A 26740-nucleotide genomic window follows, 5' to 3' on the forward strand; every position below is an offset into this window, starting at 1 on the left:
GCGAAGAGCCTTCTCAGTTCTGCCTTTCAGTTTCTCTCTTCCAGGAAGGAAAACATTCGAGCGAGCGAGCGAGCGAGCGGGCGCGGAGAGCGGGCGCGGAGAGCGGCGGGAGGCGGGGGGCGGGGGCGCCGGCCGCGGGTGGGAGGAGAGAGCGCGAGGCCGGCCGGGCTGCGCCCCGGGTCGCCGCGCCGCGCCGCGACCTGCAGACCCCGCCGCCGCGCTCCGGGCCCGGCTCCCACGCCCCCGCCGCCCCGCGCGCCCGACTCCGCCGGCCGGGCCGCCCCGCCCCGCCCCGCGCGCTCGCGGACCCCCGGGCCGGCTGCCGGGAGCGATGCTGCAAGAAACTTCTTAAATGACCGCGTCCGGCCGGCCGTGGAGCGCTTCTGGGTTGGGGAGAGGAAAGGAAAGTGGAAAAAAACTGAGAACTTCCTGATCTCTCTCGCTGTGAGACATGTCTGAGACTCCTGCTCAGTGTAGCATTAAGGTAAAGATCCCCCCCCCCCCCCCCCCCGCCTCCCTCCCCGGGCTCGGAGACCTCGAGCTGCGAGCTGCGAGCTGCGCCGGCCGGGGCAGTGGTGCGGGGCTCCTCGCCCCGGAGGGGGCCGTCGCAGTGGCCCCGGTCGCAGTGGATGATTTGGGGGCGCCGGGGAGGAGATGCAGCCCCGCGGCGGCGGCGGCGGCGGCGGCGGCGGCGGCGGCGGCCGTACCCTTTCGTGTAACCTTGCGGCTCCCCCCGCCGAGCCCCCCTCGGCTCCGAGCCCCCCGCCCCGCCCCACCCCCCCTTTTCTTTTTGACAATTAAATGCCCGTCGCAATTGGCCAGGAGGAACCCGAGTGGTCTCCAGAACTGTAAAACACCCCCGTAATTAGTGCGCTTTTGTAAAATAAATAAATAAATAACAACAACAACAACAACAAAACCTGCTCCTACTCCTGCTGCCAACATATGACTGAAATGTAACTTTTGTTCCCGAGGGGTGGTCTCCTTAGGGGGGGGAAACAAAAAGTTCTTCAGCCCCAGTTGGGGATGCAATCCTTTTTTTTTTTTTTTTAAATTTAAAATTTTTTTTATTATCCCTTGAAATGACTGCTTGGGTCAGATCAGACTGGATTTTTTTTTTTTTTTTCTCCCTCCTCTGATGGTAATTGCAAGCGCTGTTGGAGAGACAGCCCTGGTGTCAGCTTTTCCTGGGCATTTGCACAATGAGTTTCTCGCTTTCTTTTTTTTTTTAAACCGAGGTAAATAAAGTTGCCGAATGGTTATTTTACTCCGATGCGTGTAAAAGTGGAGTAATCCCAAAGTCGAAAACTCCTGTGATGCAGGGAGAGAGAGAGAGAAGGATCTAAGTGACCAAAGTGACCTTCCCCGTTTGACAGTGCAGAGAGGATATCTAAGTAGAAATCGCCCCGCTTTCTGCCCGTGTTTTGCAGGAATTGTAAATGCAGGATGGTGGATGTTTGCAAACACAGTATTTGGCTTCCAAGTAGTCGTGTGTGTACATGTATATATATCTGTATCTATAGAGCTGGTGGTGCTGTGGTTTGTTGCTTCTAAAAAGTTGCAAAGTTTGCCACCGGGAGGAGGCAGGATGATTTGTCCATTTCCCCCAATTATTTTTCCCGTCGCTTGCATTTATTGTGCGCTGTTATTTATTTTACTATTCCATCAGTCCCCAGGTGGAAAAACCTTCTGCTTCTGTGAAAGGTTGAAGCCACTGAAGTTTGTTTTCTGCTTGGCCCACTTAATATGTGCTCATTGAGTGGACGCTGCAGAAACAATGAACAAATAACCTGTTTTCCTCATCTGTGGGGAATTAGACAAACCTTTCCTGTTTCAACACTGCTGTTCCAATAGGATCTTTTTAAAGGAAACAGTATTTTATTATATTTGCTTACTAGGTTTTCATGATTATACTCAGATCTTAGTGTTTCTCATCAGGTGAGATTTTCATGGATTTTAATGTAGGGCTAATGTGAACTAAAAAAGTGGGTTGGGTTTCTTTGTGTTTTTTTATTTTTAGTTTTATTTTTTGCCTCACAAAAATGCCCAGTGGCACTTTAGGGCTTCTGTGTTTGCATATACCTGGGGGTAGCAGAGTGTCTTTGGTGGAGGCGGAGTCACTGTAAATAATTTAAGGTACTTTGATACTTCAAAACTAGTTTCTTTTGCTGTATTAATTAGATTCTACAGTGAGCACGGTATAGATAATCTAATTTGACACTTCATAACACAAACAGAGGTAACTAAATAATAGGGTATTAAATCAGTAAATTGTATTTAGCTCAATGGCAATAAATCTGACATCAGGAAAACCTGGACCAGCTATGGGGCAGTAATTTTAGGGTGAAAACAACAAAAAGCAATCCTTCTGTGACTTTTGTTGATACCTCTCTTAAAGAGACTGCATATCCCCACTGTTCTGATGGGCTTATTTATGTTTGTGTGCTGTAGGCAGAAGTGCTACTGAGTAGCTCGTTTTATCCCACTCTAGTGGGAAGAGTACAACAGCCCCCTTTCCTTACTCAGACATACAGAACCAATCCCAAACCTGGGCAGAACGCCGTCTTAAATGTGACATAAAAATTGCAGCCATAGTTTGCATAATCATTTTTTTTTTCCTTATTGCTTATCCTTTCAGTAGTTTTTAGGTGCCTCTTTTCATGATTGTGTATCTCCATGTAATTAAAATTGATTGATTGAATCCTCTTCCCTAGGAATGAGAGTATCACTTTTATTTGGATGGTTCTTCTTGGAACCATTATATGACTGTTTGCTGAGACTGTGCATATGTTTCGGTGCATGTATTGTGAAGTGTATTTTTTCCGAGAAGTGTGCTTAATTCACAGTGTTCCAATAATAAGTGCTGCAGATCAAGGACTTGGGATTATTCTGGGTCATCTGAAAATGTTCTGGTGATGTGTTCATTCAGTCCTTGGGATGTGGTACAGTGACTGCATAATAAAAGATGTTTGCTGGTAACCCACAAGCAAGTACGAGGATTGCTTTTAGAGTCCAGTAAACAATAACTTTTCTGCGGAGCAGAGGAGGAATGTTAGAAGCTTTCAAGGATGAGCTGATGAATCCGATGTATTGAAGACATGTGACACGGAAGGCTCCCTCTCTGTGGAGAGATTTCCCTTCACTCCTCTGCTCCCCTCCTGAAACCTTCCTCACTTGCTCCCATTCCTTGCAAGCAGCTGGTCAGCAGGCAGTAAATTCCTTAGCAGCTGGTGTGGTGGAACACAGAGGAGCCCGACCAGAGGCAACCACAGAGGGAAGTACTCTATTTACTCCTGAGCATTGTCTGTTCTACTAGAAGAGAGTAGTATACAATTTAGGTGGAATTTCCAAGGTGAAAGTTTTTAAATCAATCAGTGATACCTTTGTGTATATCGCTCACACGGTAGTGGTTGACATCGAATGCCTGATAAGCATGTTTTGTATTTCTTTTGCGTTTTATAGACAGCTTTCCATCACCTAGGGAAGTGGATGTCAGACACATGTTGTACTGTAGAAGACAGGTCGACAAGCCCAAGGTCACCCAAACTGTCACCGAGCCCCACCGTTTCTCTGCACTGGGCTGCCTTATGCGTGTCGTGACACTCTCATCCAAGAGTTTAAATGCTTCCTTTGCTGACCAGTGAGTGGGGTTGTTTCAATGTAAGGACAGGGTCAACTAACTATATAAAAAAATCAAACAGTTTTTTCCAGAGGCTTGAGTGGCCAACTGTGCCGGTTATGGGAGAAAGGAAAAGGCTGTCCTTTCCATCATCAGCCTTCTCCTTCAAGTCACCTGTTCAGTTTTAAGTTCAGCTGACTTGCTGTGGAAAGTGCTCCTGGCCCACCAGACATAGTCCTTCGAGTCTTGGCAAGGTGCTTTAGTTGTGAGGGCCATCCAGGTTGCCAAAACTAGTGCCCTGACTTCCCCTTCCTCTTTCCCCTGCCCTCCCCGTGCCCTACTCTCCAGTATGCATGGCTCAAAAAAAAAAAAAAATTATTCATGAGAGAGACACAGAGAGAGAGAGAGAGGCAGAGACACAGGCAGAGGGAGAAGCAGGCTCCATGCAGGGAGCCCGATGCAGGACTCGATCCCGGGTCCCCAGGATCATGCCCTGGGCCAAAGGCTAAACCATTGAGCCACCTGGGCTGCCCGAAATCTTTTTTATTTTGCTACTAACTGGGACACTCTGGGTTTCCCCTAATGGACCCTTAGCAACTTGGGTTTGGCGATGGTTATCTTTGTGTCCTAGTACCTGGGTTGGCACCTGGCACAGAAATGTTCTTTGGTAATGTGTTTGTTGATTTGAAGTGAGGCATGGAGGAGGTCAGCCTCCTTTCCTCTGGTTGTCCCTGTGTACCAGAGGGTGACTTAACAGTTTCATCCATTAGCTTGTGTGAAGTATTTTCATCCTTCACTGCTGTCTCAGGGAGGCCTAGAACATTCTCTGGGTATCTGTCCAAAAATGATTATCAGTGGAATTACAGTACAACAATACTATTTTAATTATTTTGATAAAATTAAAAACCACTGTGTATCCAAACAGACAAAGGAATTGAGTAAAAGATGATAAAAGGGCTTGAAGAATCACTTTAGTGATTCGCAGACTTCTCTGTTTTCCCTGGTTTCTTGGACGTTTGAACCAGCGAACTTTTAGGCTTTCAGAGCTGGAAGACCTTAGAGATCACCTGAGCCAGCCTCCTATTTTTATAGAGAGGAGGTCCGGAGAACTAAATGGCTTGCTCCAGCTAATTGGTGGCTGAGCCAGGGTTAGAGCAACACAGGCCTCATTCTCAGGCCCCTGCACTGCATTTGCTGGGTTCGCTGTGCATCCCTATAAAAGGCCAAGGAAATTCGATACAATAGGCTGCACTCTCTCTGGCACTTCCCTAGCTTGGTCCATTTTAATCCCAAGCCAGCTGGTATGAGGGCACAGAGGTATGTGCCAAGGAAGATGTGTGTGTGGGGGAGCACTGGGCCCAGAGGGTATATTGTTAGATCTGAGAAGAGGAAGTAGTAGGAGTAGGGGATCAGGGAAGAAGGGCTTGATGGATTTGTATTTGTACCACTGTTTGCAGCAACAGTATTTTTTTTTTTTTTTTTTTTGGTAAAAAATGTCTTAACCATGGTCAAGCACGCAGTTCAGCAGTGATAAGTATATTCACATTCTTGTGCAACAGATGTCTAGAACGTTTATTTTTTAAAGACAGTGTGTGAGAAGTCTGGTACTCGGGCTGTGGGCCGAGGGTACTGGGCCTGTAATCGGGGCCCTTTTCCCAGGAAAGCTTGAGTGGGCCCTGAGCTCTTTTTATCCAGGGGTGGCCAAACATATACCTTAATTTGTGTGTCGTGTGCTTCCTGTTTCAAACAGCATCAGGTAAAAACACGGCAGCTTGCTCCTAGAAAACTAGCTTCCTTCCTTCCCGTGGGTCACTCGAGGGGGAAAAAGTAGCCCAAGTGTGGGTACCAGAGAAAGGTGGAACTAAAAGGAATTCTGTAAATCTCAGTTGAGCTGTGTTTACGCACACCGAGGAAGGTAAAGGGGCAAGGAGGCATGGGGTTATTGGGAGTAACTGGAAGAGCAGTTTCGTTTTATGGCCCATATTTAAAAGTTGCTCTTTAGTGTGGTTCTCCCAAGCTGAGTGGCTCAGTGTTGAATGAAGCCCCCTAGGGTGTGGGGTGTACAAACAGTATATTTTTCTCTGTGAATGCGACTTTAGAAAAAGCACTGGAGTTTGTTTTCAGGCAGAGTCGGGCACCGCTGTATTTGTTGTTACACGTGTGTAAGAAACCAACCCCTGTGTGTATTTGTTGAATAGAATGAGTGTGAGTGTACTCAGGGTTCCCACGCCAGGAGGGGCCCCGCTTAAAGACTGTTCCCTGCCAAACCTAGTATTTGGGGAGAGAAGGACTAGACTGCATGAGTGAGAAATTAGAATTACAGCCTGTTAAACAACAAACACATTTTGATTTGTTTCTGAGCATACAGGAACCAGACTGATGAGGTGTTGCTTGCTGGGGCGTCTCAGGATGAGCCCCAGTGAATAGGCAGAGATGACTTGTGTCCCACATCATCTGTTGGTTAGAAATGAGTGCTACTGTCTGCTCGAAACTCGTACTTCAGCGTGGAAATATTACCACAAATTTATTATTTGCTCTATTAATTTGCTCGATAAGCCTTTCTTCTTAGATAGGGAAAATGAACAGTTTGGCCTGGTCTTTGTCTAAATGATCTGGAATTTTCAGACCCGGGTGTGTGTGGGGGAACAGTGGAAGGGGTTGATGAAGGAAGGCATTCGCCCGAGTTTGTTACGTGTGGACTCCTCGATGAGCGAGCTGCTTCTGGGTCCTGTGGACCATGCTTATGGGAAAACTGCAATGCTTGCATTTTGGAGCTTTCCCGATTCTGGGTAATTAAAGGGGATTGTCAGCTGTTTTAGTGGTCATTGCTCTTACATTTTCTCCCCTTCCTCTGCTTCCTCCTCTTCTTCCTCCTCTTCCATCACCACCATCATGTGTGGAGTATAACTGCATGCTGGTTCGTGTGCTAATAAGTCTTTGATCTACATGATCTCACTTACTCTTCACAGCATTCTCAGGGATGTAGTTTTTCTCCCCATTTTATACATGAGGATCCTGAAGCCTGGAGTGTTTAAGCGATATACTGACCTAAGATCTCACATGCCAAGGCTAGGGCCTACTGTTCCAAGGCATTCTCCATGACACTGTTCTCAGGGATGGCCGTCTTTGTGAGGAACATCAGGCAACTGATTGTGATGGACAATGGTGGAGCCTTCCATGAGCTAGGGTGAGAGGCAGGAATAGGGCAGCAGAGATGTTTCCTTCCTATTCTGAGTCCCCCTGAAGGTGGGTTGTTCCTGGTTATTCCTCTCACAGTGGGGAGAGCCAGGTGGCCATACCGTGTAACCTACCTTCAAACAAATGTCCAGATCTTCCATCTTTCTTCTAGTCTCTGGTGCTCTCTAGTGATATTTTGTCTTTTGATGGGTTTTATTTGGGGCCCTCTGTGTTCTCAGAAAGCTTTCTTTTCCCTCTCGGCCTTTTTCTTCTTTCATTGGCACCTGATTACTCCTTCATTTTATGGGTGACAGGCTGTGCTGTGTCCTTCCACGGCTTTTTTTTCCCCCTCTTAAGACTTACACAATCCACAAACACAAAGTTTTTCTTAAACCATCCCTCATGTACATCCTCAATACTCTGTGATTTCTAGGAATCTGAGATCTTTTCAGGTATTCTCTGCTTGTCCCACAGAACCAAAGGTATAATCTTTTCCCCCTCTTTCCTGGTAGCTAGACCACACTGGCCTCGTTCTACCTTACTTGAGTGAAGAGAGAATTTTGGCCATCTGAGTTATAACATTTGGCATTTGAACAGCTTTAATGAAGCCTTTCTTCGGAGCTGATGTGGGCAAGGAAGAGGAGAGATATGTAGAGGTAATATGAGGGAATCCGAGCGCACAACCCAAATTTCTTATGAAGCAGATGAGGAAACTAAGTCCTTTGGCATTTAAATAGCATGCCTGAGATTACGTTGTGGCTGAGCCAGAGTCAGAATCAGGTGTTGTGTCCTAGGGCCATGTCCCTCTAACACTGCAGCAGAGCAGACAAGAATTCAGAAAGTGTGGCTTCGTTGCGAGGACTCTCATAGAGTTAAACCCATTTGTATGGCACCACACGATGACTGATTGTATTAATGATCATAATTATGACTTCCAAAGTTAAAGACAAGCTTTAAGTTACGAGATTTAGGAAGTGAGAAAATGTAATGCATTTTGGAAAGCTATCCAACAAAAATGTTTGGCATAAAAATAATGTGAAGTTTTAAAAGGCTACGTTTCAGTTATCTGGATGAATGACTTATGAAAAATCTGTTACTCCCCAGTGAAGACAGGAAGGAGCTATCCAATAAATCTGTACACTCACCAGACCTGTGTACTCCTTGGGGGTATTTTCCCTTTGTGTGTGGGAGTCAGACATACGGAAAAGATCTCATTTCCTGAATGACCTGAAAAGGACGCATAGCCCTGTCGGCATGAGCACCATGGGTGAATGTGTTCAGTAATGGAAGTGCTGCCACGATGTAGTTCCAGTCACCTCTCCTTGAGATTTTGATTCGCATTTTATTCTGTCTGGTGTTCTTTGGTTCTTATCTGTGAAGGCGATTTCCCTCAAGAGGATTGTAAGTTGCAGGGAAGAGGGGACCAGTCATTGCCATGCTGTGGAGCCCTTCTAGGGGAAGAACCTAGACAGAACGTAGACAGGCCTGAGTGTGAATCTGGTTCTTGAACTTAAAGTTATTATTAATCTTAACCTTCAACCTGTTAACCCATCTGAAGTGGTAATAAAAATACCTCTTTCAGGATAGGTAAATTTCATAATCCAGTGACTTACTCTGTTAAAAAAAAAAAAATGTTGGGCAGCCCTGGTGGCTCAGCGGTTTAGCGCTGCCTTCAGCCCAGGGCCTGATCCTGGAGACCCAGGATCGAGTCCCACATCAGGCTTCCTGCATGGAGCCTGCTTCTCCCTCTGCCTGTGTCTCTGCCTCTCTCTCTCTCTCTGTGTCTCTCATGAATAAATAAATAAAATCTTTTAAAAAAAATGTTAGTTCCCACCCCCCGCTATGTATCCTACATAATATCTAGATCTAGAGCGATCTAGAGATGTTCTAGGTCCATGCCTACAGTATATGGTTGGTATGGTGCCCCGAGATGTTGATGGTTTGCTCCAGCTCACGTGGCTGGTCGGTGGCACCTCCTGAACCCAAGTCTAGGCCTCCCAAGTTGGCCGATTCCCAGCAAGCAGGCTTGCTGCTATCCCACTGAGTTTCTTCGGAGAGGCCGGGTCACTTAGTCGTATTGAGCAAAGCTCTCTGTTTAACTAATTTTATGCAAATCTCAACAATAGGAGAGAAGAGCCAGCTGCAGTTACATGGCAATAACCAAGGCCTTTTGCATCTCACAGTGAAGTTTTGAGGGAATAGCTGGGACACTTCTGAATAAGTTTCAAAGATAAAAGGAAAAAACCCCTAAGCCTGGAAGTACTGTACAGTGACTCTAGCTAGCATTATTACTCAGCACTCAAGTATTCGAACCTATTCAGGGATCCGCTTGTTCACACAGTTTCTTATTATTTGCGGCCGGGGCGCGACTTGAGCGAGGGCTTCATTTCTTAAGTCTGCTTTTGTTGAACAGGCAGTTCCACGTCTGTCTGACCACAGAGCAGACACTGTTTGCTGTGGGGTGGGGGTGGAGGGTGGATTTCCAGTTTCAAGAGAGGGAGTCGATGGCTCTCGGTTGGAAGTTTATACAGAAGAGTTGGAGAAAGCCAAATGTGTGACTTTGGGGCCTGAGGGAACCTTTGTTTTTAGATGTTAAGGGACTGAAGTATCCATTTTCAGTAGCTCTGTTCTCTTAGCTGTGGACTCGAAATGCATTCCTGAGTTTTCCTCTCTGTGTCCATGTTAGATGAGAAGATGACATCGAGGCTGGAAGATGACCCTTTCTGAGGCTGAGTGGAGAGAGAGCTTTGGCTGCCTCTTCTGCTGACTCCCCCCCCCCCCCCCCACACACACACCAGTAGCAGGTGTGGGTGCTTTTGGACTTTTGGAGAAAGAGCATAGGTCTGGGGAGAAACCATTCTTCTGCCCTCCTCCTTGGAAAACACAAGTGAAAGTTTGTGATTTTTCTTCTCAGCTGCCTGGTCCCCTGCCCAGTGGCTTATGATGGGTCATGTAGCTGGATCTTTCTGAAGACCTATGGGTGTAACAGCAGTCACCCCTGCTCCCCTCACATCCCCTTTATGTGAGGACACAGTAACCAAAGATGAGATGCTGACTCTAGACTATTTCCTGGAAGAAATGAGCTGCAGATAGAAATCAGCCTGGTCATTAAAAAAAAAAAAAAATCAAGTCCCAAAGAACAGCCTGTTTGTTTCTGAAGTTACCCGTTTTCCTGACACTTCCCCTTGTTCCCTAGTGAAAGTGTGGGTCTGGGTGCGGCACGCTGGTGGCAGTGCTGGGAGACGGGAGAGAAAGGGGAGGGTTCAGATCTGCCCGCCTGGCTGCGGGTGTGGCCAGAGCAGCGCTGGGCTCCCTGATGAAGAATCCAGGTCAGGAGACAATTTAGAGATTGTATCGTCCGAAGCCTACTAATTAATACTCAGATCAATACTTCCACACTGGGGTGGGCAAGAGGAACTGTAATAAAGACTTGATAGAAAGGGGAGCAGGAGTTTGCTAAGCCCTTTTGTGGACCGCTCTGAGGAGCTCAGCCAAGGGAAGGAGACCTTAGTTCCTTCATTATTCATTGTTGCTTCTAGACTGTCTTTCCCACACTGTCCTTGACTGTGGAATCTGAGTCCTGCCAGAGGAGACCACATACAAGAGTCTTCTGACTCACCAAATGGTCCAGGTCCATCCTTTCACGTGTAGATTTGTGACACAGGTGGGGCCACCAAGGGGAGGGGGAAGTGAGTTCTCTTTTCTTTGGGTCTGTTTGTGTCCTTGTACCCAACTTCTTGCCACAGAGTTGGCACACCTCGTTTGGGGAGATGCAAGATCTGAAGGATTGGACTGCATTTTGTGTTCACCATATCCTCCTTTTGACCCGAGATCTGGGAGATTTTAGAAATCCATTGTCATGAGGTCACTTGACTGGTGCTTTGCACTGCTGAGACCCATGGCTCTCCTCACTCACGGGTCTTGATGGTTGAGGCCAGCGATGGGTGGGGACAACAGGTCAGGAGTTGCTCTCACTTTGTGGCTTTTGATGTGGTCTGTATTCGAAGTGAGGCTAACCGGGGTGGGAGAGCTGTCTGAAATAGGAGTCATGTAGACCTTTGGTCCTGGAGTGGCCACTTCTCCCTGACTGGGAGGCCTGAGTGACCCCATGTGGCCAGCTACATCCCAGATCCCCTGGAAAGCTGCCAGCTCCTTATTTGACTTTGTGCCATGTAGTCCTTCTGTTAGTCTGCTGACTTGAATACTTTAGGATGAGGTGGAAGGAGGAACCGTACGAGTTGGAAAGGTAAGAGTCTTTTACCCTCAGAAAGCCAGAGAAACAGAGGCTCGCTTTCTGAATTTTGCGTTATTGTGCCTTTTTTTGTGTCTTCGAGGCTCTGTGCATCTGGCTGTGAGTTGGGTGGTGAGGGTCCACTTATTTGCCAGCAGAAGTCACCTGTAGGTTAGGGGGAGCTTTTTTTTAAAAAAAAAAAAAAAAAAAAAAAAAGATTTACTTAGGGGCACCTGGGTGGCTCAGTGGTTGAGTGTCTGCCTTTGGCTGAGGTTGTGATCCTGGGGTTCTGGGATTGAGTCCTGTGTCGGGCTCCCTACATGGAACCTGCTTCTCGCTCTGCCTGTGCCTCTTCCTGTCTCTCTCTGTGTCTCTCATGAATAAACAAATATAATCTTTTAAAAAAAGATTTACTTATCTATTTTAGGGTGGTGGGAGAGCAAGGGGAGGGGTGCAGGGAGAGGGACAGGTAGGTCTCCCTGCTGAGCAAGGAACCTGATGTGGGGCTTGATTCCAGGACCCTGAGATCATGACCTGAGCCAAAATCAAGAATCCAGTTGCTTAACTGACTGAGCCATCCAGGCACCCTCCAGAGGCAGCCTTTGAACACAGTGGAATCCAGGGGGGATGTTGGAGGACACAGGAAGGTTGGAGTGGTGATCCTGTAACCTTTTCAGCATGCTATAAGGGTATCTTTAACCTTCACCCGGATGGGCAGGGAGATGGGCAAAGGGACCTCGGCATTTGTTTACATCTCAAGTAGGGCCCTTTTTAGAATATCCATCTTATTTATTTCCACTCTTCCTGGCAGTTTGGTTTCTCTGTGCTACCTACCTTAGAAAACGAACAGGGACGGCCTGGTATCAGTGGCAGGATATTTACTGATCGCCTTTTGGATACACGGTGAGATAGGTGGGACAAGACATCAGAGGGAAAAGAAAAGAACCTTAAAAATGCACAAAGGGAACAAGGCAGAGAGCCATGCAGATCCCTTGAAAGGTCTTGTCATTCCTGCAGAGAGGGCAGAGGTGGGCCCAAGAGCCTAAGTCACTGTTAACTTTAGCTAGCTCTTCTGAGAATTTGTCTGTCTTGAAAATTTTGGTAAAATGACCAAATGGAGCTTTTCTAAACGAGGGGGAATGCCTATGTGTGCTTTTGTGGTTAGCTCTTGTGTTGAGCAGTCTGATTTAAGGGAAAGATGGTTCTGTGTACATTTCCATTTCAGTTGTGGTATTTTAAGGCTTACCATGGAGGAGGTGTGGGTGAATGAGAAGATAGTCCTGTTGCCTCTTGATTCAGTTATATCTAGGTTACAGGTGAAAGGAAGTTCACAACACATCCACTTTCTTATTTGGGTACATTTTTAGGCTTGCATAGCCTAGGGCAGATCCAGTTTTTCTACCTTGGTGTTCATATTTGTGGACTGCCAGGTTAAGTGTCAAGTGGATTATTGGAAAGAATTTGCTTCACAGATCTGGCCCCCAAATTAGTGTCTGGGATTCTCCTTGGGGTCTTGTAGTAAGGTTCTCTTCTCTTAGTCCTTTTGGGACTCCAAGTGGGGCCCATGTTGACAAAGATTATGCTGCTTTGGGGGAAATTCTGGCCACATACTTCCCCAAGTAGAGTGAAGCAAGTGTTAATCCAGCTGGCTGCCTTTTGGGCAGTTGGCCATGCTTGGCACTTCTGAGTTTCTGGTATACCAGTTGCCAGAAAGGCAGTCTTTCAGCTGGTTCGAGTGTCCCCAGGGCACAAATGTTAGACTTTAGAGGAAAATTTACGATTTTATGTTCTCTCTTTGTTTTCATATATGTGCACGTATGGCATTGTAGTTGAAGTATGTTGAAAGATGGATCTGTACTCCAAAGCCTAGAAAGAAGCTTCTTTGGACCAGGGAGAGGTTCCTAGGTAAAGTTATGGGGTGGGGGGCCTGGTCTGCTTAGGAATGCTCACTGGAGGTTAGAATGAATACGTGCTGGGGAGAAGAGTGAGAGAGGGTAGCTGACACCATGCCTTAGGATGCTATTTTTAGTTCTAGTCAGGACTATATGGCATGGCTTGTGCTTCCTTGGGCGTCAGTCTGCTTTTATTCCAAGGGTTTGTTCTTGCGACCCTGTGTACATGCACGTTTGTGCATGCTCAAGGATCATAAGTCACGGAAATGATGGTATAATCTGCTTTCTAGCTTATAGAGTGAAAGATTACACAAAACCCAGCCTTGTGGCAAGAAGACCTTACATATAGATGTAAAATATATCTCCTTGGAGGGTTGGCTTTCTGATGGGCTATAAACGGATTGTTAAACAGCAATGTGAGGGGCTGTTAACAAGCTGTTTCTAGGAGCAACTCCCTGGTCTGGTCTGAAAAGGTAATGTGTACGTATTAGAGCTATGAGATAGTTTGCCTGTGGTGTTTATATGTTGGTAGTGTGTGTGTGTTTGTGTGTGTGTGTGTGTGTGTGTGTATGAGTGTATCTTCTGTGGTGAATGAATCGAACATATAATTTTACATGTTATTTCCTCCTACATCAGCATCCACCTTCCACAGTGGGCTGTGTTCTGGTTTGTTTTTTAAGCTGGCTTAAATGAAGATGTATTTGGACAGCCAAACTTCAAAAAGCTACAGTATGTTTTTGAAAATATCTTATGTGTATAATAGCTGCTTTAAAGATTTAGAGTACTTGGATGGATGGGTACATCACCTCCCCATAAGGAAACTGGCATTCCGGTTTCCAAGTTTAGCAAGGCACGATTCCTATTAGCTGTCTAATCTTATTTGAACTTCTTTTTACATTCAGGTGTCAGAGCTGAACATTGGTCCGTGCCAGTTTCTGCCACTATTGGATTTTAATGAGAACTCTTTCTTGTTACTAGGATGCCATGCTTCTACTGTGTTCACAGCTGCTGTGTTAAAAAACAGGTGTCTCTTATAATCCTCTGACTGGATCAGTTTGCTAGCCTGGCAAAGCCTTATTAGTATTGTTTTTATTTATTTATCTGTGTCCCACATAGGTCAGAGACTGCCAGGAGCTGTTGATGAGCAGGATTCACGTGAGAGAAGATGGTAGCTTTTCTTGGTGGAGGTTTCTGTTAAAAGGATCCATCCGAGATCGTGTACCATAAAGACAGGGCTAAATAACTGTTTGGGATATGGATCATAGGGGAGAACAGCCAAAAGAGGAATAGTAAATGAATAGTTCTGCCAAATAACCTCTCTGTCATTCTTCAAAGGCCACCTTAAAGCCAGTGCTGCCACAAATGCCATCCAGGACTAAGGGGTGTGAGTGATGACCCTTCTTCTCTGGTCCAGGGCACACTAACAGATTCATCCACTGTTGTTTCTTAAGGCTGCTGGATCCCAAGCTTCTGGAGGGTAGATATTTTGTCTTCTGAGGCCTGCAAGGCACGCTGGTATCCTGCTGCATACCTCATCTTTCTCATTGTGTTCTTTTCTTCTCTGCATTCACTGGCACTGTCTTCCCTCTGGCCCCAGATTTCTCACTTTCTGCCATCTCACCTTCCTGCCTCCATTCCCTGCTCTTCCCAGTCCAACCCAGAATGATTGTTTGCAAGTAAAAATCATATCAGTTCCCTTTTTGAACACGTAGCTCAGGATGGAACCCAAGTCCTTCATCATGGAAGACCCTGGGGAGTCTGCCTTTCTAGAATCATTCTTCATCCTCCCTCTCTGTACTCTCTTCCAACTGAGACCTGTTCTCCCAAAAACACTTCTCCCAGAACACATAATGAACTTAATGGCTCGAGTCTTCACTGCCTTCTTTTTCCTCCTGGTAGCCAACATATCGTCTGAAGCCCATTTCTGAAGCCTTCCCACTTGCTGACAGACACTGCATCCTACAGGTCATTGAACATGACTGTTTTTTGCCATGACCCTGTTAAAGTTTGCTTGTCATCCTCTGTGAAAGCCCATGGGGAACAGGAGTCCAATGGATTCGTTTTCTTATATCTCCAAGTGTCACACACAGGGCTTGGTGCAGAGAAAGTCCAGTGTTTGTTAGCTGAATAGAATTTTTTAAGTTGGCAAGTTACTTATTAAGCTTCTGTTATGGGCTTAGTGGGTGCTAGTCTCTGTGATACATATGTAAATGTAAGATGGACATCTTGCTAAGTTGAAATCCTGAGCAAATACTCCTGGAGGGAAGAGGAAGGAAGAAAGACAGAGACCTCACTTCTGTTGCACTTTTGTTGCTAACCGCACTGCCACTCCCAAGAGACTTAACACACTGGAGAGACACACATGCAGGACCTACTTTCTCTTTCCCTCTTGATTGCCCACCTTCCAGAGAGGAGCACAGATAGCTGGAGAAAAGGCTGGAGAACCTGTAAGTCAGATGTGGAGGGAAAAGCATGGACACCCTCAAACAAGTAAACTCATTCACCGATATGCCCTCTTTTTGCTTGGTTCAGGATGCTCCTGGGCCCGGGAGAGAGAGAGAGAGCCACTGACTGTGTGCTGCAGCCATGTGTGTGTAGTCTTGTCGTCATTGGCTGTGGTTCTCTGGGAACCAATGACTGATCCACCACTGCATGGGGCTGCCTGTTTCCCCACACCTCATTCCTCCTCTGGCCTGAAAGAGCAGCCCGGCTTCCTGAGTCTTCTGCGAAGTCTGTGATTGCCTTGCCAAGGAAAGGGAGGAATCTGACCCTGTACTTGGGTCAGTTCTTTTCATCCTTCTCCTCCTGATCCCATGTTCTCTTCTCCACTTATCTGAGCAGCCGATCTCCTTGGAGCTCTTATTTTACTCCCAACATGTTGCCTGGGGGGCCTAAACCAGAGAGAACAAGTGCATGTTCCACAGGACTAGAAAAACAACTCAAAGCCGTGTCTTATGGACGGTATGACAGCTTCACCATTTCTGTTTACAGTGGACAACTCAGAGGCTCTTGGGAGGTTGTGTTAGGATTATGAACAATCTGGCGTGTGTGTGAAATGGACCAACCGGGAGAAGTCAGGTATTTGCAGACACACCTCGACCTTCCTCACAAGCCCAAATAGCTTATTTTCTCTTTATTCTTGTTGCCATTACCAACAGCTGGGATTTGGGGCATTGGGATATGTGAAAAGTTTCAACTTTCTGAACCCAGCCACACCCCAAGCAAGGGTTCTTTTATGGCTCCCTAAACTGTCACATGCCAGGTTTTTTTGGCTACCTGCCGGAGGCGGTCTTCTCCAGATCCACACGGCAGCTGCCGGCCAACACTCTTGGTCTTGATCTCATCTCAGCTGCAGGGGACGTATCTCATTGCTGCTTTTTTTTCTAGGCCTTTCTGTCCCTGCTGGCAGCCCAAGATTTTCCTTGCCTCTCCCAGATGGAATCCAAGAGGGGTTGTGTGCAAGTTCCAAGTTATTACAGCCACATTGGGGAACAGCAAGGCACAGGTCTCCATGCAAACACATTTATGAAGCTGCCAAGTGGGGGGTAGGCACTGAGGGTACCCCCAGGAACACCCGGCTTGTAAACCTCATGCTGTCCAGGACAGAGGGGTGCTATCGGCCTTCCACCACTGCTGTCCTTGCTCGCCATCTCCGTGACCAAGGCTGTTGATGTAGAGGCCATTTCCTTCCTGTCTACTTCCTCCCCTTTCCTTCCAGCCTCAGTGGCAGACCCAGTGGCAGGCTTACTGCTCAGGGCGCAGGGGAACCTGGGGCTTGGCGTGATGAGCCCCTGAGGGTTCCGATAACTAACGTGTCCTAGTCTGATCTTGGTCCTGTCCCCCATTTGGCTCTGTGAGGAATTACTATCCTTGTTCTGGCAACCTGCTGAAGATAAAACTTTTGCACCTCCACAGCTGTATTAGGGCCATCAGTCTTTGCTTTCACTCGAAGTTCTTTAGAAATTGACCTGCCTGGGAGAAAATCTCAGGACGCTTCTCTTAATGAGCTGTTGAAATAGAAACAGGAGTGAAATAACGAGTGCGTGTACAATTGTGTGGGAGGGGCACCCCCCCCCAGAAGTTACCATATTTTCCAAACCCTACATGGTGATATGTGATCTGATAAGGGGATTTCTCACTGTTTTTCATTTATGTGGCAAGCCTGACAAAAGGGTATGCTGTTCTATTTTAACAAATTACCTTTTTTTTTTTTTATTTTAAAGATTTTATTTATTCATGAGAGACAGAGAGAGAGAGAGAGACAGGCAGAGGGAAAGCAGGCGCCAGGCAGGGAGCCCAACGTGGGACTCGATCCCTGGATCTCCAGGATCACGCCCTGGGCTGAAGGCGGCACTAAATCGCTGAGCCACCCGGGTTGCCCTAACAAATTACTTTTACAGAAAATAAAATCACGTGAGACCAGGGCTGTTGAGGAACGGCCTGACTTCCAGCCAGTCTTCCCCGTGTGGTGAAGGTGACACCCAGTGACCAGAGGCACCAACCACACTGTGGGTCTCACCCCGCTGGGATTGAGAAGGATTGGTTAGTATGTTTGTCTTTTTTCTGGATAAAAGTCGCAAGGACACTTAAGCCTTTTGCTTCGGGGCAGAATCTGATCACAGCTGAGGTCAGGAAGAAATTCTCCCCCAGTGGTATCAAATTGCACAATTGCCTAGCCAGGTGTGCTACCTCTTAAAACAAACACACACAAGCGCACACCCCCTCACTATCTTCAAGGCAGGCTGTTGGGCCTTGCGGGCCAGCAGTCTAATTCCTTTGGCAGGTCCCTCACTCAAAGATGGGAGGCAGCTGCCCCACCTGCTCCTGCCCTTGGCCTTCCCCTGGCTTCCTGGACTGAACTCAGGGGCCACGTCTTCAGATCTTCAGGATTCTCTGCCTCATTGTGGGAGATGGGAAGTTGGGTCTAAGTACATACACACCCATGTACTCATGCACACACATCTTTAAAGAGTTTTCTGTAAACTCGCTTCCCTGGGCGTTACTTCAGTTCTGAAACCACGGCAAACCCATATGCGTTCCCAGAACATTGCAGTACTGTTCACAACTAATAGAATTCTTGAACATTGGGCCCATCGTTGATGATCTCAGGCCTCCCTTGTGGGGTAGCTTTGAAGTATGAACCAAAAGAAGTGTGTGTGTGTGTGTGTGTGTGTGTGTGTGTGTGTTGTTGGAGGGGGGTGCTAAGAGGAGGTGTGGAGCGGTGGGGGGATGGACTTTTCTTTCTTTTTTAAGGCCCTGTCTGTGCTGCCTCTTGCGCAGTAGGATAATTACCACTGATTCCCAGGCTCACCCGCCCGCTCTTCTTCCTCTGCGTCTCTATCTCCTGTGGTGCACTACTTCCTTCTGTCTCTATTATTAGCCTACTCAGCTCTACCATTCACTTCCCCACCTCTCCCTGGCTCCCTCCTCATCTTCTTGGGTCTCTGTTTTCCCTTCACCTCTGTAAAGTTATCTTGGGGAGCACTTCCCTTGTCCTCTTCAGATGTGAATCTTCTTTTTCTGTATTACAATGAAATTCATCTGTTCCACCCTCATTTCATCATGTGTTCTTCATTCATATTCCCCAAATAGAAAGCATAGCCCTCCCACACATAATGTCTGGCTTGTGAACCTTTAAACCAGGAGGTGCTGAGATGACCTCCCCCAAAGCAGGTTCACTGTACCCCCAGGACCGTGGGCTCTGAGGATCCAGTGGCCACTCCCTCTCTCCTTCACACCATCGTGTGCCCTCCCTTCTGCTGTTTCACAATTCAACCCCAATCACGTTCCTTCCTCAGATTACTATTTTAGTACTTAATGGTTCACCTTGGTTTGCTCATTTTGTAGTATATTGTTTGCCCTTTTTTTTCCTGTAAGTTTTTCTTGTTCTTTGGGGAACACTGATATTCCTGTTAATTAGAGATTACACCAGTTTTCATTACCGAAATTTGCTAAATGGACATGATAGTGAGTCTTTGGCACTTACATCAAGCATGCCCTTTGGAAATCGGAGAAGAAAAGTAGGTTTGGGGTAGCTCTTGGTATAACAATAACTCCAGCTTTATGGAGAGAAATAGTTCATGAGGTTCTAATGGAGGAAAAGCCTAACAGTTACTCTCTTTGTAATTTATGTAGGTCTCAGTTTGGGTGAGAAACTTAGTTTAAATGTAAAACTTTTTCAAATAGTGGACTTAGAAATTATGATAATTATTGCTTTAATTTCAACAACTAATAATTAATTCTTGTATGTTAAGAGTTTTAGTGCTTGTGATATATTACTTTGCAGTTTTAGCCTATTGGGAATTATAATTTTCTGGTTTTATAGCAGAGTTTATAATGTGTGCCATGCTGTATTTAAGTAGCGAAACTGCGTTTCTTTAAATAGGCTTTCCTATTCAGACTTTTACTGAGGTAGCCATATCCTCTGACGCTTTATCACTACCCCTTCGTAAGATTTCTTGCTATAAGGATAGTTTCATCCTGTTTGCAACATACCCTGTTCTGGGAATAGATAGAAGGAATTGAGGGAATTCTGTTTGAGTCATACTCCATCAAAGAGCAACATCATTTTAGGAATGAAAGCGGAGAAGTTCTCACTCTTCTAAAAATAATGGGGAGAAGATTTAGGGAGGTAGCTTATAGGATCAGTTTTAAGACCAGGTCAGACATGTATGCTAATTCCCTCTTTGTAAATGAGAAGTGGCCTTTAATGGCTTTTATATGGCTAGGTGGGTAAGTGAGATTTTTATTCCACTTAAAGCTTGACGCTTCCATAAGTGTTGCACTTTGAAACTTGCCTTGTCAGGTTTTTAAAATGTTCTCTTCATGGGGTGCCCAGCTGGCTCAGTCGGTAGAGCCTGCGACTCTTTATCTCAGGGTTGTAAGTTCAAGCCCCATGTTGGGTGTAGAGAATTACTTAAAAATAACATCTTTAAACAAAAAAACCCAAATGTTCTTTTCAGGGTTTTAATTGTGTATAATAAAAGAGTCACGTGCATTTTATTAAAATCATGTATACCTTTTGGAGAGGGTAGGTGAGAGAGCAGGGATTGTGGGTTTTTCTTGCTTTTCCTTATCTGCCTTGCTTCTCAGAAGTGATGGGAATAACCCAAACCATAAAGGTTATTGCAGATTTCTGCTTCCCAGGACAAGCACCGCCCCTTCCCTCTCACCCCCAGCTTATATCTCAGTGGTCCTGAAAAGGAGAACAGAGCTGGTGATTTTTTTCAGAACTCCATAGCAATTCTAAAACCATGAGGACTCACCAGTTAAGACTTAGGAGCCAGTGGGGTTTAGTGATGGGGGTAGAAAAATGAGGATTCTTTCTTCAGGCTGCTGCTGTAGTCTGAGAGATATTTAAGAGGGCTCGAGGTGGAAGCCTTGTTTCTTTGACTCTTTCATTAAACCTAGGTGTGCTGTTATGGTGCTTTGGGCTGGCTGTCACAATGAAAGGATGGGAACAAGCAGTGTCCTGATGTCTATTCAATTAGTTTTGACTGCTAAGCACTTGTAATAATAGAATGTAGACAGACATTTAGAAACTATAGTTTTTAGGAATTTAGGCTCAAACTAGAACCTTGGTTTGCTGACTACAAGCCAGCTTACTGATTTTTAATTCAGTCGTTGGTTTTATTTCTGGCTTTATTTTCAAAATAACAGATTCAAGTCAAATCACTCTAATTAGTGGGGAATGTTTTTGTTTTTGCTTTTGTTTTTATTTTTTATCAACCAGGTGAGCTAAGTGAACATATCTCCTTTTCATTTGAGTATTTTCATTTGGGTATTTTCTGGTCATATAAAGAAAACCACAAACTCAGAAGCTCTTGAATGCTTCATGTTTGGAATTTTTTTTTTTTTTTAATTTAGAGCGAATTACAGACAGTAGAGCAGGAAATAGACCATATATAACACAGTATCCACTCCCCTGTCCTGCCATCCGCACTCCCATTGGGTGGGTGTTTCAGGGCTCATTTTAAGGTAAGAGGTTTGTGCTCACCTCTTGACCACCCTGTTTCCTTTTGCTGAAAAATATGATCACAAGGTTTTTATTTCACAGTGCACTTTGACTATGGGAAGGAACCAACTCCCACCCCAAACCGAATTGCCTTCGAGATCCTATTAAACAGCGAATGCCCTGAACACCACTATATGAAAATGCTTTTCTGGGATGAGCTCAAAGCATTTCATCCTCCAAATAAAATCTATCTGCTCGCACTTAGATTGTTCAAAGGCAGATGGTAGGCAATTGAAACAGAGAGGCAAGCTGGCAAAAGAAAAAATAAAACCACAAATATCTGAACATGAAGGTGATCTACGCTCTTGCCAAACCCCCTCTTAACTTCGTTAACACAGCAGTGTAGCAATTAAGTAACATGGGAACTCAGACTCATATGGCTAATACAATTGTCCTCCGTTAATGGGGTGAAACAAAGCTTGCATATAGTACACAGCGTTGCTCACCAAAATGCAGCTAGAGGAGAGTTTAAGGGGGAATCCACAGTGGAGCCCATAAACCATGCTCCCTATAGCAGACGGCTGCCTTATTGAAATCTCACTGACCCTTATCATGTATTAACGGTGAGGTCACTGGCATGAAACGCTTGCTATTGCAGAGTTACCGTGGCCTTAAGGAAAGGGCCACTCCTTAGTACTGAGCTTGAGAGTGGCCCTAAGATGTCCTCAAGATGAGGGAAGAAGGTGGTGATGGCTCAGAGCACGGGGAGAACCCACGGTAGATGTTTTGTGGGAAACCCTGCCTTAGCCAGGGACAAACGTTATCGCCACCCTACTGCTGTGGGATCCCGTGTGATGAGACAGCCCCCCCGGTTCCCTTGGCCTTAGAACCGACTGGAGGACTTCGCGGACGCCCAGATCTGACGTTGCTCACCAGCCTTGAACTTGGAACACTCAGTGACAGAGGGGACGAGAGTGTGTTTCAGCTGCTGGGGCCGGGTGTCTGCGTGGCTGCCGTCTCTCAGCAGGCCGTCGGTGGCTCTGCTGGGGGCAGGCCTAGCGCTCCAGGTGTGTGCCCGAGAGGAGGCCGTCCGAGCAGGTGGGGCAGGTGGGGCAGGTGGGCACGTGCAGGGCCGTGGGCTGGCGTGGGAGGCGAGGCTCCGATCGCCGCCCGGAATGAAAGAAAGGATGCCTTGGCATCAAAAGGAAACCGCTGCTTGCAGAGTAAAACCTTTGGCCACCTAAGTAGCTGAGGGGAGACTTGGAAGAGTCAGCTCTACGTGCGAAAAGGCAGTAGAACCAGGGTTGTGAACCTTGTAGGACTTCGTAGTCATGCAGGTTCAAGCAACAAGGTGTCTGAGGGAACATTACGGCGTGTGAATGAGTGAACACATTCCTTCACAAATCAGCGTTTCTCCTCCCAAACCGTCCACACAGTATAGTCGTGGTTGTCCCAGATACTTGGGCTTCTCTCTTACATAAGAGAGCTTGTTGCATTCTACTGCTGTATTCCACTTTCCACTGGTCTCTTCCCTAATGGGCCTGCGTTTGATCCTGGCCAGATGTTGCCAGCGACTATTGTTAGAGTGATCTTTTTCCTTTCCCTGCCTGGTCAGACGGTGGCCCGTGGTCTTCTAAACTGGGATTTGGCAGTGATTCACGACTGTCCTGAGTACAGTTCAGTAATAAAACTCAGGCATGGAAGGGCCATGTTCTGGAATTTGGTTGAGGCAGGTGGTGTTTTGATTCTTCTGCCAATGCAAATCTGTCCCAGAGAACTTGTCCTTACAAAGAATGGCCCTCTGCACCACCTTGCTCTAAAAGGGACAAGGTCACCGCAATGCCTGTTTGAGGTGTTTGTCGGCCTCGGGGACCGGCAGGCCACCCCAGCAAGCACAGTGTGTGGAATCTAGCAAAACAATAGAGTGTGTGCTCGCGTGGCCGGATGGTTAGTTTCCTTCCTTTCTCACCTCGATTTTTGGGATTTTGGGAACTCCTTGCTTGTTAGTTCCATAAGCCAGGGGACGTAGCTATACAGAATGCCAGAGGATGCTCAAAAGGGTGTGTGGAGGAAGAAGGAAAGCCGGAATTCTGGGCCAGAGAGCAGATGGCCGGCTGGTGACCTAGGAAGGGAAGCTCAGGTTTTTAAAGTGAAAAAACAGTTGGTTTTTCTTCTTCTTCTTCTTTTTTTTTTTTTTTTTTTAAATGAGGGATTTTTGTCAAGTAGTACCAGATCTCCAAGTTGGAGAATTCCAGAAGTGGTCATAGAGTGCCTTCCCTTCAGGGTTGATGATCCAAAGAGGAGATGGTCTTTTTAATGTAATGAAGATATGCAGAAGACGGTCAGAGAAAATGGAAACACCCTTTGTCCAGCACCTTCTGTGGTCCTGCTAAAATGTGCTCCATGGCTCTGGGCTTAGGGGATTTTTTTAGGTTTGTTTTTGGTGTTTTCCCCATGATGATCTGGTTGTGCAACCCTGCATTTGGAAGCCAGCTGCTTCCTGCTGCTCTTTTCCAGGAGAGCATGAATGTCCATCTCCTGGAGTGATTTGATGATGGAGATGGAGATGGGCGGGGGCGGAGGGAGACAGCTCGGCCTCCTCTCCCCCCCCCTTCTCCCCACTGTTCTCCAGCAGCCAGGAACCAGGCTGGTGCTCAGGAGGCCTGGGGCTGTGTCCCTGCCTTGCTCAGAATGGGAGGGAGCTGGTGGTAATCTGACAGAGGGCCTCTGCCCTCCTAATGTCAGAGGGAAGGTGCAGCTTCTGCTGAAGGCATCAGATGTGTTATGGGCTGTGTAGGTAACAGCAGGCCCTCTTCAGCTCCCTGGGCAGCCCTTGCCTCTTTGCCTGCACACATTTATTTATAGAGACCTAGCAGCAGCCACAGTGGTGAGCCTAGTTCTTCAACCTGTAAAAGTTTATTTACCACAGGAAGCAGGAACACTGGGATCTGTTTTTAAGATATTTTGTTGCCACAAAGTACCTGCAGCTCCCAGGTGTTTTTACATTGATCCCAGAACTACCCAGAGGCATTCAGAGGGGACATTGTAGAAGACAGCCATTTGTACTTGTGCTACAAAGGGCAAAAATAAAGCAAACAAACAAACACAAAGGGCCCTTGGAAGTCCTTTCATTGTAGTGATATATATTTGAAAAGTATTACATATCACTGATCAGGGGCATCTTTACATTTCAGTCCTTTGAAAAATGCACTCTTCCAACCATCACGATATAACCCTCTAAAGTTGGTTAGCACGGATTATACATTCAAGGGAAATGTTAATTTGAAGCTAGGACATGGGGCTTTTTTTTTTTCCCCTAGAAAAAAGTAGTTGAGGAGGAGCTAGGTGTACCTAGAAATGGTTAAATGATATATATAGTACTGTAAAAGGCAAGTGGAAGGTTCCTATCTCTCTCCTTGCCCTGTGTCTCTCACCACAGTCTCTGGCCACTCACTGCTTGTTTGTGTTACTTTCCTTGTTAGTTTGGAGTGGGCCCAGGCTGGGTGATAGCTTGGGGGTGACTACAGGCTGTCATTAGTTAAGGCGATATGAGCAGTACACAAGCGTAATGCCCTTCCCAGTTATCCTCAGCCTGAGCTGCGAGAGCTGTAGAGGCACTGCTCTGTCTGCCTGTCCTTCCCCTAGCCTCCTGTCGTCATGCTTTCCCAGGTGGTGTCATCATGCTTTTCCAGATGGCTCCCATAGCTCCCTGCTGCCCTCAGCTGAAGGCCCAGCTACCCTGACTAGGCCATGATGCCCTGTGTGATCTGGCCCTGCTTACTTCTCTGGTCCTGTCCCTTATCTCCTTCCCTGGCACTCCATTTATCCACATCTGCTCTGCAGCATCCCAAGAAGGTGCCATACTTCCCTCTCCTGGTCTTTGCACATGCCGTGTCCTCTTCCAGAGACACTCCTGGGTCTTTCTTCTCCCAACTAACTACTCATCCTCAGGTCTCACTCCCCAGGAGTCTTTTCCTGGACTCCCTGGATCTGGATGAGATATCTTTCTCTTGTACCCTCGTAAGACCCATTTTGAAACTTTCATCCCATTATCTTGAGATTGCCTCTTCATATCTGTCACTTGACGATAAACCCATTAGGTCAGGGCCCCATCTTGATTTTGCGCCTGTGACCACAGGGTTGGGTATAGAGTTGGTGTTCCATAATAAATCATTGTTGAATGAAGGAACATGTAGAAAACAGAATATGGTCTTTGATTCTGTGTTTGGCTCATTGTCTGATACTCCACAGATCTTTCTTATCAGTTCATACGATGCTGCAGGACTCTGAGGGTGCTGCATATCTGCAGTATTGTCAGATGTAGTCAGGTTGTTAGAAGTGTGCTTATGCAGGGAACAACATGGAGTTTTTTATTTTTAGTTGTGAATTCAGAATCTTAAGTTACACATGAGTTGCAGTGGTTTGGTTTTTAAATTGAGTTTTTGCTTAAACTTAAATCCAAAACAAAATGAACTAAAAGGAGGTCTCCCTTAACATACGCTACTCCCTACAGGAGGCTCTGTGGCTCTCTGAATGTTTCTGTAAGACAGGAAAAGCTATCACGGATCAATTCTAGTTGCTGCCTTTGAAAGAAGATAGATGGGTCTGGCTTTGTGAGAAACCTTCCCTTTCTCTCCTTCGCCCTCCTCTCTCTCTCTGCCAGTAATTGCAAAGCTAAACTGAACTGCTCCTGAAAATCCAGGTTCTTTCCTGGCTCTGAGTAAGGTAACATACACATCTCCACTTTCTGGAAACATGCTTACATACATATATACACGCATACACTCATATACTCTGCTTTTGGCCTGAAATGATGGCCCTACATGACCTGTTTTATTTCTTAAGCAGATGGACAGCTATATTATGTTTATCTGAAGCTTTTTTGGTTAATTTGCTGAGGAGTAGCCAAAATAACATGGGATATAGAGTCTGGTGACTTGGATTAATTTAACAAATACTTACTGAGCACCTAAGATACTCTAGATATAACAGAATCACCATGGTAGAGAAGACAAGGCTTCTGATTCAAGAGGTTTGCTGTGTAATGGGGTCATGCTAGTGCCATTTACTTTGCAATTTTAGGGGGCAAATCATTTAACCTCTTTAAACTTCCTGTTTCTTCATATAAAATGAGGGTAGTAACACCTACTTAGAGTTGCTGCAAGGATAGTAACACCTACTTTACAGGCCTGTTAAGAGCACTTAGGTGTTAATGTCTGTCAGGTGCAACCTGAAAAACACCTGTTCATCCTTCATGTAGAATTCTCAGTGTGGTCACCTCAGGCCTTCCTGGCCTCCTCTGGCACAGATTTGTGCCTCAGCATCCCACAGTTCCTCGTGCAGTCTGCACTGGCACCCCACCCCATAAGCATTGTTTGCTTTGGTGCCTGCACTCCTGCCACACTCTTGTGGATGAAGAGCTGCAGTGTGCCCATCTCTATAATCCCAATGCCTGGCATGGTATCTAGATGCAGTGCTTGATATGTGTTTGCTGCTAAATAAAGGACAAGGTTTATGAATGATCAGTTACCATACATGCCATGTTATTATTGTAAGAACTTTGGGCAAGAAAGTGGAATGAAAAGACAGAGTGCTTTGAGACTCTGGAGATTGAAGGAAAACACAGCATGTCCAGGTCGTATTTTAAAGTTATAAATGTGTGCCACCTTTACCGTGGATGCTGATTAACAGGCCCAACTGTGCTTGACCACACAACAAGGTAAAGAAACCTCTTGAGTCTAGGGTGGAAGTCTACCATATGTTTCATGTAAAAGTTAGTACATAGTTTCATTAGCTAACAAAACTAGCCGACCTAGATGGTTGACAGTGAGACGCTCATTTTGGCTGTTCTGTGCTCTGTTCATCAC

At 46.2% G+C, this 26740-nt stretch overlaps 1 protein-coding gene across 3 annotated transcripts in view; it reads left to right on the forward strand.

Moving 5' to 3' along the window:
* Positions 1-278: 278 nt before the first annotated feature.
* ETV6 (ETS variant transcription factor 6) overlaps positions 279-26740 on the forward strand; it is a 236345-nt gene continuing 209883 nt past the window's right edge. For 2 of the 3 annotated variants that reach the window (XM_038576800.1, XM_038576801.1), the window contains exon 1: positions 279-484. In XM_038576800.1, the coding sequence (XP_038432728.1) occupies positions 452-484 (33 nt within the window). In that variant the 5' untranslated portion in view covers positions 279-451. The remainder of the gene's footprint in view (positions 485-26740) is intronic. The other variant, XM_038576803.1, reaches the window with a different exon arrangement.

Source organism: Canis lupus, chromosome 27 (genome assembly GCF_011100685.1).
Source record: "Canis lupus familiaris isolate Mischka breed German Shepherd chromosome 27, alternate assembly UU_Cfam_GSD_1.0, whole genome shotgun sequence".
Classification (NCBI taxonomy): Eukaryota; Metazoa; Chordata; class Mammalia; order Carnivora; family Canidae; genus Canis; species Canis lupus.